The sequence below is a fragment of the Scylla paramamosain genome, chromosome 8 (assembly GCF_035594125.1).
Source record: "Scylla paramamosain isolate STU-SP2022 chromosome 8, ASM3559412v1, whole genome shotgun sequence".
NCBI lineage: Eukaryota > Metazoa > Arthropoda > Malacostraca > Decapoda > Portunidae > Scylla > Scylla paramamosain.
The window spans coordinates 737,638-750,997 of record NC_087158.1 but is presented as its reverse complement, the minus strand read 5'-3'; the positions used below and the strand labels follow the sequence as shown (position 1 = coordinate 750,997).

The 13,360-nt window shown below is 41.0% G+C and overlaps 1 protein-coding gene across 7 annotated transcripts; it reads left to right on the top strand.

Annotated features, from left to right (window-relative positions):
- Positions 1-6,244: 6,244 nt before the first annotated feature.
- LOC135102646 (DNA repair protein RAD51 homolog 2-like) lies at positions 6,245-13,287 on the top strand. 7 transcript variants are annotated; one of them, XM_064007938.1, is made up of 11 exons: positions 6,245-7,022; positions 7,655-7,845; positions 8,432-8,545; positions 8,889-9,000; positions 9,483-9,609; positions 9,923-10,033; positions 10,340-10,511; positions 11,395-11,575; positions 12,196-12,287; positions 12,890-12,968; positions 13,148-13,287. In XM_064007938.1, the coding sequence occupies exons 2-11, from the start codon at positions 7,732-7,734 to the stop codon at positions 13,234-13,236; spliced, it is 1,191 nt and encodes a 396-aa protein (XP_063864008.1). In that variant the 5' UTR covers positions 6,245-7,022; positions 7,655-7,731; the 3' UTR covers positions 13,237-13,287. The 7 variants fall into 7 exon arrangements, with proteins under 7 accessions (XP_063864008.1, XP_063864012.1, XP_063864009.1 ...); XM_064007942.1 differs by having other exon boundaries at positions 6,259-7,022; positions 7,655-7,815; XM_064007939.1 differs by having other exon boundaries at positions 7,020-7,059.
- The last annotated feature ends 73 nt before the right edge of the window (positions 13,288-13,360 follow it).

Sequence of the window (13,360 nt, the reverse complement as noted above, 5' to 3'; positions counted from 1 at the left end):
GCAGAAGTTAATGAAGAAAAAGTTGAGGGGGGTGTCAAGACACTTAGGGTCGTCGACAGAAGTGCAGTCCGACGTGGGGACATTTGTGGTCCCCTCCCCAGATGTTGACTCCGAGGCTGGTGTAGGAGTCGCCACAATAATTTTGAAATTTTGAGTGAAGGGTGTGTGTGTGTGTTATAAGGTGCTTGTAGTTTTGTGTGGAGAAAGAGAGTTGTCTTTAGAGGGCAGGCTGTGACTGCTCCCTTGTGTTGTGAGATACAAAGGGAAACGTTCAGTGAGGTCACAGCTGGGTTTAATGATAAGTTCACAGCACCCCCTGAACAGTGCTTTAGCGAGAATTACTGAATGTTGCAACACTCGTGCAATGGCCATATTCTGAAATGCTATGCTCTCGCCACGACTACTTTCGAAGGCTACAGAAATGTTCAGCTAGGATCCCAAGCGTGTTTTTCCTGTTAATAATATAGAAATTTCGTTAATTTGTCACTAGAACCGTATGAACATTCTTATAAACCTGTGTAACTTAAACTAGAACCTTTTGAAAATGGTGGAGTTGCGGCGCAGAAGTGTTTCAGAATGTGGTCCAGTATTGGAATTTGAGTGTCCGCCTTCTGTTTCACTGAGACGGCAGTCCGTATCTTGAATTATATGTAGATTTTCCTGCCGATAACTTTCATTGGCGACAAGATTAATTCATCTTTATCTTTTATCGTTTTTTCGACCTCTTTGGGTTCGACCTTTTGTGTTAAAAAAAAAAAACATTATTTTCTTTATCAAATTATATTTCATTGTTGTGAAGAGAGCCAGCAAGGGGTTCAGGAAAACAGACAGATAAGAGACAGATGCAACGCTCGAATATCACGGATTCCTTTATAGTTGATGGTGATAAGAGTAGGCGTGACAATATTGTAACAGTATAGTAATGATAACATTGTCTTGGAGGGTGCAGACAGGGCGTGAAGACTACCACAATGAGTATCACGGAAGGGCTTACAAATAAACATCCCTATCTTATCTACGTGTAGGCAAGCCGCACCGCGTCTTACTGCAAGTTCTTTCTCCTTATGATCGCGCGGCACTGCCTGGGAGTGGGACAAGTCGTAAGCCTCGCGCCGCTCATGTTTTATCAAGTAGAGAGACGAGGCTTTGCTCCTGCTACGCCGACTGATGCCTCTCAAGGTTAGGTGGTGTAACGTGCCCAACACACACACACACACACACACACACACACACACACGCACACGCACACACTAGAGACAGGACAATACACGCTTAACCCATATTTTTATTGAGAGACCCATTCCCAGATGCGTCACATGATAATGTGGTGTAACACACACACACACACACACACTTTGAGGCTTAGTTAAAGAACATGTGAAGGGCGCCACTTATACACACCTGTAAAGTTACCTGAGCGTGACATGCGTACACCTGCGGCTAAACAAATTATAAGGTTATGAGCATATTTTCATATCAGACTCAGCAATAGAAGCTTGGATAGTATGGAACAAAGGAATCAAGGATGCTTGCATATCATCTCATATAAGTGATATTACGTCTTTTTGTTTTTTTTGTGTGTGTGTGTGTGTTCTCTTATCTCTGGAATAGACTAGACTAAAATAGTTTCATATTGTATGTTAACATTATACACAGTACTGAAATAGAATCTTATTGTTATTCTTCCCGATTATAGTTTATAGCATTGACATTTAACCTGCATGCTACCTCACGTATTTTTCCAGCCCTGTAGTCAGTTTTTTTTTTTTTTTTTTTTTTTTTTGTAATACAATAGACTCGTTTTATACTGTAAGTTAATCTTATACTACTGAAACAATCTGATTACTGTTCGTCCCGATCTTCGTTTGTGACGTCGACAATTCTAACATGCATGCGAAATTTATTTATTTTATTTTATCTATTTATTTTTTTTAGCTGTGCTCTCCGTTTATGTAAAACAATGTACAGTCTTGTTATATTAGAAGTTAATCTTATCGCACTGAAATAAAATATAATTGTAGACACCTGCCGAAACAATAATTATTCCCAGTGAGGTCTGAAGCACTGGATTAGGGGGCACTGTGAACTTCTCAAGAACCCAGCTGCGACCTCACTGAACATTTTCCTTTGTGTCTCACAATACAAAGGGGCAGTCACGGCCTGCCCTCTGAAGACAACTCTCTTCCTTCACACAAAACTACATGCACCTATAATTACACGCGCATTCTTCATTCAAAATTCTAAATTAAATATGGCGACTCCTACACCAGCCTCGGAGTCCCCGTCATGGGAGAGGACTTTAAATGCCTGACTATAAATGCGGCTTAGTTCTAATTTTCTATCTGTAGAACATTACCTCTCCTCTACTGAACCTCATTTTCTTTTCCTCACTGAAACACAGGTGTCTGAGGCAACTGCAGGTAGCCCCTTTTCTGTTCAACCATACTTTATCCTCATTTCATTCCAAATCTGGATGTTGCGTCTATGTGCGCAACGACTTAACCTGCTCTGGTGCCCACGTTCTTGAATATTCCGAATTTTCCATCATCTGGCTACGACTACAGATTCACTTTCAAACTAAATTTATCTGTGCTGTATACCTCTCAAGATAACTCCTCTGACTATAAGAAATTCTTTGATCATTTAAATTCCAAAGTGGAGCACATTCTGACTCTCTTCTCTTTCATGGAGATCTCCATTCTTGAAGACTTCAATGTTCACCACCAGCTTTGGCTTTCCTCTCCCTTCATTGATCATCCTGGTGAACTAGTCTTTAAATTTGCTATCTTCCATGACCTACAGCAATTAGTGCAACACCCTGCTCATATATTCCTGACCATCTTGGAGATACGCCTAACATTCTTGACTTTTCCTGACCTCTAATCTCTCTGCTTATGCTGTCACCCTATCTTCCCCATTAGGCTTCTCCGATCACAACCTCATATCCGTATCTTGCCCTATTGCTCCAATCCCTCCTCAGGATCCCCCAAAGCGGAGGTGCCTCTGGCGTTTTGCCTTTGCTAACTGGGAGGACCTGAGGAGGTATTATTCTGATTTTCCTTGGAATGACTACTGCTTCCTTGTGTTGTCCGTCTCTATATGCTGAGCGCATAACAGAGGTGATAGTGTCTGGCACTGAGGCGTACATTCCTCACTTTCTCTCTAGCTCTAAACCTTCCAAACCTTGGTTTAACACAGCCTGTCCTCATGCTATACATTATAGAGAGGTGGCCCACAAAAGGTACATGAGCCTTCTATCACCTGAACCTCATGAACTTTACATTTTTTCCTGGGATAATGCAAGTCCAACTAGCCAAAAACTTTTTTATTAATAGTGTCAAGATCTTTAGAGATCCAACTCCCCTCGTGATTTCTGGCACTTAGCCAAAAATATCTCTCCCTCCTTTATTTCAACTTGATGGCACCACTACCATTTCATCTATTTTTAAACCTGAATTCTTCGCTCAAACCTTTCCTAAAAACCCTACCTTGGATGATTCAGGGCTTGTTCCTCCCTCTCCTCCACCCTCTGACTACTTCATGCTACCCATTAAGATCCTTTGCAGTGATGTTTTCCATGCCTTCTGTGGCCTAAGCCATTGGGGTCCCTCCTATTGTTCTCCGAGAGTGTGCCTCCGTGCTTGCACCTTGCCTAGTCAAATTCTTTCAACTCTATCACCATCTACCTTTCCTTCTTGCTGGAAGTTTGCCTACATTCAGCCTGCTCCTAGAAAGGGTAACCACTCTAATCCCTCAAACTACCGTCCTTTTGCTTTAATTTCCTGCCTATCTAAAGTTTTTGAATCTATCCTCAACAGGAAGATTCTTAAACATCTATCATTTTACAACCTTATATCTGATCACCAGCACGTTTTCTGTCTAGGCCGCTCTACTGGTGATCTGGCTTTCCTTACTGAGTCTTGGTCATCCTCTTTCAGGGATTCTGGTGAAACTTTCGCTGTTGTCTTAGATATATCAAAAGCTTTTGATAGACTCTGGCACAAAGCTTTGATTTTCAAACCACCTTCTTACGGTTTCTATCCTTCTCTCTGTAACTTTCCTTTCTGACTGTTCTATTGAACGGTCACTGTACTTCTCCAAAGTCTATTAACAGCGGTATTCCTTAGGGTTCTGTCCTGTCACCCACCCTTTTCCTATTATTCATCAATGATCTTCTAAACCAAACTTTTTTTTCTATCCACTCTTACGCTGAGTTTACTATCCTACACTTTTCCGTGTCTTTTCATAGACGTCCAACCCTTCTGGAAATAAATTGTTCATGCAGGGAAGCCACAGAACGCCTGACTTCTAATCTCTCTAAAATTTCCGATTGGGGCAAAGCAAACTTAGTATTATTCAGTGCCTCAAAAACTCTATTCCACCACCTACCATCTCAACACAACCTTCCAGATAACTATCTCCTCTTTTTCAATGACACTTAACTGCCCCCCTCTTCTACACTGAACACCCTCAGTCTGTCATTTACTTATATATAATCTCAACTGAAAGCTCCACTTCTCATCTCTAGCTAAAACAGCTTCTATGAAGTTAAGTGTTCTGATTTGTCTCCGCCAGTTGTCCCCACCTCCCATCCCCACACACGCACAAACTGCTAGCTCTATTCATTCTGCTACTCTTATTCATCCATGTACGGAATATGCTTCACATACTCAAACCGTTCTTTCAGACAGGGTGGAATCAAAAGCTTTTCGTCTTATCAACTCCTCTCCTCTAACTTTCTTCAGCCTCTCTCTCATCGCGGCAATGTTGCATCTCTTGCTATCTTATAACGTTATTTTCACGCTAGTTGCTCTTCTAATCTTGCTAACTGCATGCCTCCCCTTCTCCCGCGGCCTCGCAGCACAAGACTTTTTTTTTCTTTCTCTCACCCCTATTCTGTCCATCTCTCTAATGCAAAAGTTAACCGGTATTTTCAGTCATTCATCCCTGCCTGCTTCTGTATTTCCTCCTTCCTATGACATGAACTATTTCAAGAGGTAGATTTTAAGACAATTATTTTATGTTTTTTCATCATTCTATTTGCCATCTCTGTGAGAGCTGACATTCAAGTGGACCTTTTTTTTATTAAAAATTTTGTTGTTACATTTCGCCAATGACCCTCTTACATAAAATAGATAAATAAATAAATAAATAAAAATAAGCTGCATGTGATCTTACGTATTTTCTAGCTGTATTGTCTGTTCCTCTGAACACTGAACTGTCGCTTTATACTGGAAATTAATCTTATGGTATTAAACTATAAAGGGGTTATAACAAGCGTGACGTAGGCAAATTCTCAGAATCAGTAACTAGGATAGAACTATAAATACTGGGTTCAAGCTTGAAAAATTCGGTTCAAGAGAGAGATAAGAAGGGATTGGTTCTCACACAGAGTAGTAGATGAATGGGACGGACTCAGTAATCAGGCTGTTGGTAATGAGTCACTAGGGAGCTTTAAAAGAAGATTAGACAAATTTGTGGATGGGGTGATAAGTGGAAATAAGTTGGTATGTTTCACACAGGGACTGCCACGTGTAGGTCTGATGGCTTCTTGCAGCTTCCCTTATTTTCGCATGTTCTTATGTTAAATCAGAATCTGATTGCTGTTCTTCCCGATTATAGTTTGTAACATCAACATTTCAAACATCCATGGTATCCTGAAAACATGCGTAGCTCAAGTACCTTTAGCTATCACATTAGCTGGCAACGTGATTTGTAATAACTTAGAGGAAGGAGCAGTAAGAGGTGTCTTATCTCGCCCGTGACTGTGCAATGATAATAGAACCCACTAACCTTGCTAACAGTAACTCAACGTGATGCAAGAGAGTGAGGGAGAGGTGGGGGATAAAGGACTAGTACAGGAAGATTGGCATGATGAATTAACAGAGATTACTTGAAAACAGTTCTGGTGAGAGAGTAAAGGGCTACAAAACACGAACCAGCAGAACAAGATATCCCTTCAAAGGCAGGAGTATTAGAAATATGGCAAGTTTAATTTCACTATGAGAATAAAGATGTTGAAGGGAAAGAAGTGTTTTAAAATGATTACTGATCAAGTGAAGATATTTACTAGGATTCCGTGTTTAAGTTAAAGGATTAATGACGAACGCGAAGGAGAAATATTATCTAGATATATGGAAAGAGCCAGAAAGATTGAAACTAGAGGCCAAAATAGTTAGTGAACTATTAACTAGATATGTAAGAGGAGGCAGAAATGTTTTGAGATTGTTGACCAAAGCAGTCAGTGAAATATTAACTAGATGTGTGAGATGATGCAAAAAGATCAAAAGACTGGTGACTAAAGGAGTCAGTGAAATATTAAGTAATAGGTCTATCTGTAAGAGCAGCCATAAAGATTGTGAGACTGGTGACCAAGGGAGTTAATTAAATAATAACTAGAGGTGTATGAAAGGGCAGAAAGACCATGAAACTGGTGACCAAGGCGGTGCTACCTAGATCTGGGAAGACTGTGCGATCCCTGGCCGGAGGTATGAAAAGACATAAGCGATTGATTTTGAAGGAGGCCAGAAAGACGCGGCACCACTCCCCAGTGGAGAAGAAGAATTAACAAAGACGTCCCACCACAAATCTCCAGCAGTTACTGGAGTTCGGAACCTAACGAAGGTGCCCCATGGCAGAGCGAAATCCCCTGCACAGGAAAAGTGGACGAAGAAGCAGACGTTTTTGTGACTACTGACGACGGGACCAATGTTGAACATCCGTGGACAGAAAACAGTAAAACGGAGGGATGCCTCTTCTTGACTGAGCGTCATGCCCTTTTTCTGATCGAGTGTATGTCAGCTCTAGAGTCACTGGAGCAGGGGATTAGTCAACGTCTGTATTTTTGTCTTATCGGTCGAAGGTCTGCGTCAACCGGAACAAAGTCATGGTCACACGAAAAATCAAAACAAACCAACAGACGAAGTAGGACAGAATTTTCATGGAATACTGCAAGGGAATATTGGGAATAATTTTAGGCTCGTATTGAGTGAAGAAAGGGCATTATTTACAAACAGTGGCAGGTGAGTAGGAGGGGCGCAGGCTGCTGTTTTGTGATACGTTGGTGGATTGAGGGGAGACAAATTGTGTATGACTGGAGAATGATGGATAGAAGCAAAGAGGGATTACAGTGGGGTGTGAGAAAGTAGAAAAGTGAGGTAGACAGAGCTGTGAAATGTGTCGGACTTAATGATATGGAAGAATGAGATAAAATGTAAGATGACCCTGGAATGGTACAAGGAGAAAGAGGCTCCAGAGTATGAAAAGTGTTATAAGAGAAGTCTGGGTGGTGTTAGGGCACATTGTCTGGATTTGAAGGCAAGGAATTACAAATGGTCTAAGTCCCACAGCAAAGTGTGCCAGAAGTGGGACGTGGGAGAGGAGGAGTCGGTGGCGCATGTGATGAGTGTGAGAGATATGAGAGACAGAAGATAGATGATGCAAGTGATTATGGCATAGTTAAGGCATAATAGATATGAAAGAGTAGAGAAGACAGGAAGGGAATGGATGGTGCTACTGCTTGGACTGTGTAGAGAGACAAATGAAAGGATGATTGAGGCAGTGAAGGAGTTCCTGGAGAGGATGTAGTGTGCCAGATGTAAGAATTAGTATTGTGTTCCTATTATCTGTTTGTTTTGCATGTTTATCCATACAGGAGTTGTCATTATGAAAACCTGATTGTAGAGGTACTCCTAACCCACCCATGACATCAGTATCAAGATTACATCAACAATGTCATACCGTAAACTCAGTTCACTGCCCCTCCAGGAATATGTCAAGTCCAGCTTATCCAAGACATCACTCAGGACTGTCAAGGCAAGTGCTAGTGCTGCACCGTGTCACAAGGTAGGCAGGGTTTGTGAGATGGAGTTATAAGCTGTGCTGTTGTGATGCTCTCCTCTGTCAACCCTTGGCATTTCCCTGTCTTGGAATTAGTCTTCCTGGCCTGGACACTTTCTTGCTTCAAACGATCTCTCCTCAGACATACCTTCTCCATGACATTATCCCTTTTCATTTCTTCCCTTGACATTTTTCTCATCTGAAATTTTCCCCATGATATTTTTCCCTCCTGACATTTTATCTCCTGACATTTTCCTGTGGTAAAGAAATATCACCAGTAGATATTGACTTCATTTCATACAGTCAATACATACAAGCAATACGTGTAAGTTGCTGCCCTATTCTCTTGGTCAGGAAATTAATTTTTGGCAGAGGCCTCTCATGGCTAAATGTTTATTTGGCCTTCACTTCTCTAATTTTGGATAATCCTTTTGCCTCTACTCTTTGGGGACTGTCACCATCAGTGAGTCTTTCTTTTTTGCCTTTTTGTAGTCCTTGGCCAGACCCCCTCTTACATATATATAAAAAAAAAAAAATCTTAAGTTATTAAATGTATTGTTTAGATGCTGAAGTGTATTTGTTTGTGTGTCAGGATGTGCTGCTGTTGTCACCACTCACTGTGATGAATATGTTGCATCTGAGTGCTGACCAGTGCAAGGAATTCATGGATTACCTCTTCAGCTTGTGTGTTCCTCCAAAATTCACAGTAAGTTGCCTTCTCCTGGAGAAAGGGTTCAGATGAATGCACAGGAGTTTTTGAGTCTGCCACAGCCTACTGATTTCAAAGCTAGAACATTTGAATGTGTTTTTTGAATATGTGTTTTGAATGTGTTTTTAAGAACTTTTGATAATTGTTCAACAACAAATTTCTCCAACCACCATGTAATATCTCTGTTGGTACATAATGTAGTCTTCTAACTGCTATATACAGTCTCCTAACTGCCATGTGTTATGGACAAACAGTTCAGGGCATTTCTAGCCCAAGAAACTGAACCCCACACTGTAATGTTGATATTGGCTGTGAGAGTGAAGATGTTCTCCCCATGCAGGCATATGAGATGGAGGAGATGGAGCAGCACAACAACATCCCTCTGGGCAGCAAGGCCCTGGACACACTCCTGCACGGTGGCCTCCTGTCTGGCTCGCTCACTGAGTTTGTGGGTGAGTAGCAGCACTGGTGAAGAGTGTGATGTATTGGAGGGAACTCAGGCCAGTGCCAATTCATGCAGATGGTAGAGGAAGAACAGCAAATTTCCTTTAAGAACTAGTGGCACTAACTCTGCATATTGGCAGGAACACTTCAAAACTCATGGTTATGTGTGCTTGCTGCCTGTGCTATTCAGATATGATGTGCATTTCTTGAATATATTATTGGAGAGATAATATAACACTTAGTATTAGGGACTGAAGTGTTGAGTTGTGGATTTCCTTCATACTGCAAAGATAGTATTGTTTAAGTGTGGCCAGGAAAGATTGATGCATCCATGGCAGGTGATGACACACAACATAAGAGGTTACTTAACACACACACACACACACACACACACACACACACACACACTCCTTCTTGCAATACAAATAGTGCTGTGCATCCTTGTAAGACACTCAGTATTATAAATTTGATAGAGTGATGTGTCTAACAGGTCCCCCAGGTGTTGGCAAGACTCAGTGGTGTCTGTACATCACCACCAAGGTATTGGCCGGGGGCAGGGGAGGAGTCCATCCATCAGCAATATATATAGACACAGAGTCAGCTGTAAGACCTGAGAGGTGAAGAATTGTACTCATCACACCTTCAGTTTGAGACTAAGGGACACATCATTCTATTTTTTTCATTCCTCTCTTGTATATATCTGTATGTTTATCTGCTCCCTAGGTATTATAATCCTGTATATCTCAGTCTGTAGCACTTATAGGCTGCTCTACTGTATTTCCTGGAAGCGTGGATGGTCAGTCTACCTGTGGTGATGCCTGTTACTATACTCAGAAAAAGTAATAGAATATTGAATTTTGTTAATAAGTAAGCTTGACTTGTTCACATAACCTGTAGGTATTTAGCATTTAATTTTATTTCCTATTGCAGAATTGTGGAGATGATGACAAACAAATACCCAGAGCTTTCATCAGAAATTCCACAGTTTCTCTCCAGAATTCACATGTTCCGGCCCAGGACAGCCACCTCCATGCTGGAAATGTAAAGTTACTCTGTCATTTCTTCAGCTTTGTGGGTTACATTTCATTACATTAGATGTCTTTGTTGTTAAACTGTATTCATGATATAAAACAAAATTCCTTATGCTGAGGAATTATATTCAGTCATATAAGCTTAAATATATGCAACATACATAGAGATAGATAAGTTTACTGAGTACAAACTGAATACAGTCATAAATCACTATTGCAAATAACTCTATATGATGATATCCATTATTACACATTAGACAATATAGAACATAGACAAACATTTGATGTTGATGATCACATTGGCATTGTTCCTCAGACTGGACTCCCTTGAGTGTATTGTGGTGGAGAAGGACGCTAGAGTAGTAATAGTGGACTCCATTGCCTCCATGGCTGTTTCTCTGTCAGCAAGTTCCATGCAGTCTAAAGCGAGCCAGCTGTCCTCCTGGGCTGCCAAACTGAAGTCACTGGCTCACCAACTAAATATATGTGTAATACTCCTCCCTGTTTGATTAATTAACTTGTTTATTTACTAATTTGTTTATTAATGTGTATTACAGTGGTTCATGAGACTGTCCCTTTCCACCTGGGGCTGGAGGGGCTGAGAGTGTGAATGATGTATGAGTGTGTGGTGCTTTGTCTGGAGTACTCTGAGTGGGAATGCTGGCCTGGTATATAGATAGATCTATTCATTAAGTCATGTGCAAAGGATGGGGCTGTGAGTTGCTGAGGAGGATACGTAAAGCTGGAGTGACTGTTGAGGATATGAGAGGCAGATCCTTGTAGAATAGAGTTGGAATACTTTAAGGAGAGGAGACTGGAAAGCTGAGAGGGATGGAGTATGCAAAATACTTCTGTTGTGGCCGCCTCTAAAGCAGCTCCAGGTAATTGGTGTTGGGTTGGATTGATTAAGGAATGGCATGCCTGGGATTATTAATCAGGATAGGATGCAAAATAAGAGTTAAATTTAAAATGATTAGGCAAAATTATTTCTCAAATAAGGCAATAAATAACTGGAATAAACTTGTTAATCAGGTTTTTAGTGTTAAGTCAGTTGAGAGTCTTAAAAGACTGATAGATTTATGGGTTGGAATAATAATGGATTTAAGTATGCATATTTGGATGAATTTATGGGTAGGAATAATAGTGGATTTAGGTATGCATATTTTACACAGGAACTGCCATGTCTAGGCCTACTGGTTTCTTATAGTTTCCCTTGTGTTTTTGTGTTGCCTTTATTAATGATATGAGTGGGTTGATGAGGAGACCTAATCTGCCATGTATGAGTATCCCTCATTTCTCACCTCACTCTGCCTCCATCATACTGAGCTCACCACATCACACATACTCCTACACCACATCCTCTCCTTGCAGGTAATTGTTACAAACCAGATCACCACAGTACATAAGCCACAACTGCCTGAGCCGTCATCGGGTGTGGGGCCTCAGCCACACCCGCAGGAACAGGTGGTGGATAGAAGGGAGTCTGTACTGAACCAAGAAGACAGAGTAGTGGATGCAGCAGCTCCTGTGCCACGCTTACCGGACCACACAGGTGAGGGCAAGTCTGGTTGAAGTGAGGCATGAAGTGCTGTGTAGTGGGTGACATGAAGAGTATAGTATTTTGCTTGTCAACATTTTTCTCCTACCATGATGATTGCTATTGCATTTTATGTACCATGGAAATTTTAATAAGTCTATTTTTACCATACTACTGAAAATCTATGCTGTGTTTGTATTATCTGAATTTTTAAGCATTTAATATATTATCATACTGAGGTATCCCTTAGAATCAGGTAGCCTTGTCTAGGAATAAAGATACAGAGGGAGGCTTCCTTGTCCCTTCCCGTTCTTCTGTTTCTTATGATTTGCACACTAAGGGGCAACTGGGCTAAGAGTGTAAATGGTGTGTGTGTGTGTGTGTGTGAGTGCGTGCGTGCATTGTCTGGGCCACCCTGTGTGGGATTGCTGGCCAGGTATATAGATAGATAGATGATGTGCAGGAAATACAGTGATAGTATTCTGCCAACCCAGCTGTGGAGTATGGGGCAAGCTGTAGCCTTATCACAAGGGGATAGTATAATATGCATAATATTTCTTGAAGCCTCATTACTCCTTTTGATTGTACTTGTGTTTTTACTTTTAAGGTTTGGTTTTTGCATTGTACCTCAACAGAGTGTGCCATCCCAGCACTGGGCAATGCCTGGACTCACTGCATCACCACACGACTCATCCTGCAGTATTGTACAGATTCAGCAGCCAGGCAGGTGAGTACACTTAGTGCAGGTAATGGGGTCCATGCTCTCTCACTACGACTTTTCAGTGGCCACAGATAATTAGCTGGCTTCTCAAGAGTCTCTCGTACTAACAATATAAAAATATTGTTAATCTGTCATTAGAACTATACATCTTTAAAAACCTGTGTAACTTCGGAAGTATAGGCTTTTGAATGGGGGAAAGGTGTAGTGCAGGAGTTCTTCAGTGTGTGGTCCATGGTCACACTCACGGACCAGCTCAAGCATTCATGCCTTCTGTGTAAACATACAGAAATTTTTAACTTTGTATTTCAACCAAAATGAAACACACTCATTGTCATCTCAATTTGAACCTATAACCTCAAAAGAATCTGATTAATAAAAATTAAATATTTGAAGAGAAATTTTCCATGGTTTGATTCTTGGTACAGTCCTTTATTCACTTGTTTTCACTGGCTATTAGCTGTTGCCTCCTGTTGGCAGTCTTGTATTCCATAAAGTACTCAGCATAAGTTCACAGTCGACTCAGTGATGTGAAGAACTTTACTCACACTTAGCTTAATTAATACCTTGGCACAATTGTTTCTAACTAATGTTTATCCCCCTCATACCAGATTGTAATTGCCAAGTCTCCAGTTTCGCCATTTGCCATCTTCAGCTACATTATCACACATGGTGGTATCACCATTCAAGGTGTGTGGAAATTATCAACTTTTATCTGGATAACAACAGTATGGTCAATCATTTCATATTGTAGCTCTTTGCCAGCCTCCTTCATATTTATTTAAAAAGATATGTTTGTTGTATGAATAGATAGTGTTCAGATACCATAAAATTACAACACATTAAAGTTATAGTATGCACTTTTGCAGAGAAAGATTGCTGCTACTCCTACTCTGGACCAGACCCAGGCCAGTTCAGGATCCGAGTGCAGAGGGGCATACCCCTGGACACTGCCTGACACTCACCCACTTAACTTTGCCTTCCTCTTAGAATAAATTGACAACTGCTCCTTATTAGTATTACTCTGTACATTGAGGGAAATGCAGTCGTCCAGATTTGTAATGAGGCATCTGTATATAAGA

What these genes read in the sequence shown, in the direction of transcription:
- LOC135102646 (XM_064007938.1), top strand. Translation starts at nt 7,732, where the DNA reads ATGTCATACCGTAAACTCAGTTCACTGCCCCTCCAGGAATATGTCAAG. An exon ending in TCAGCTGTAAGACCTGAGAG is followed by an intron (nt 9,610 to 9,922) that starts GTGAAGAATTGT and finishes TTCCTATTGCAG; the next exon opens with AATTGTGGAGATGATGACAA. An exon ending in GCCACCTCCATGCTGGAAAT is followed by an intron (nt 10,034 to 10,339) that starts GTAAAGTTACTC and finishes ATTGTTCCTCAG; the next exon opens with ACTGGACTCCCTTGAGTGTA.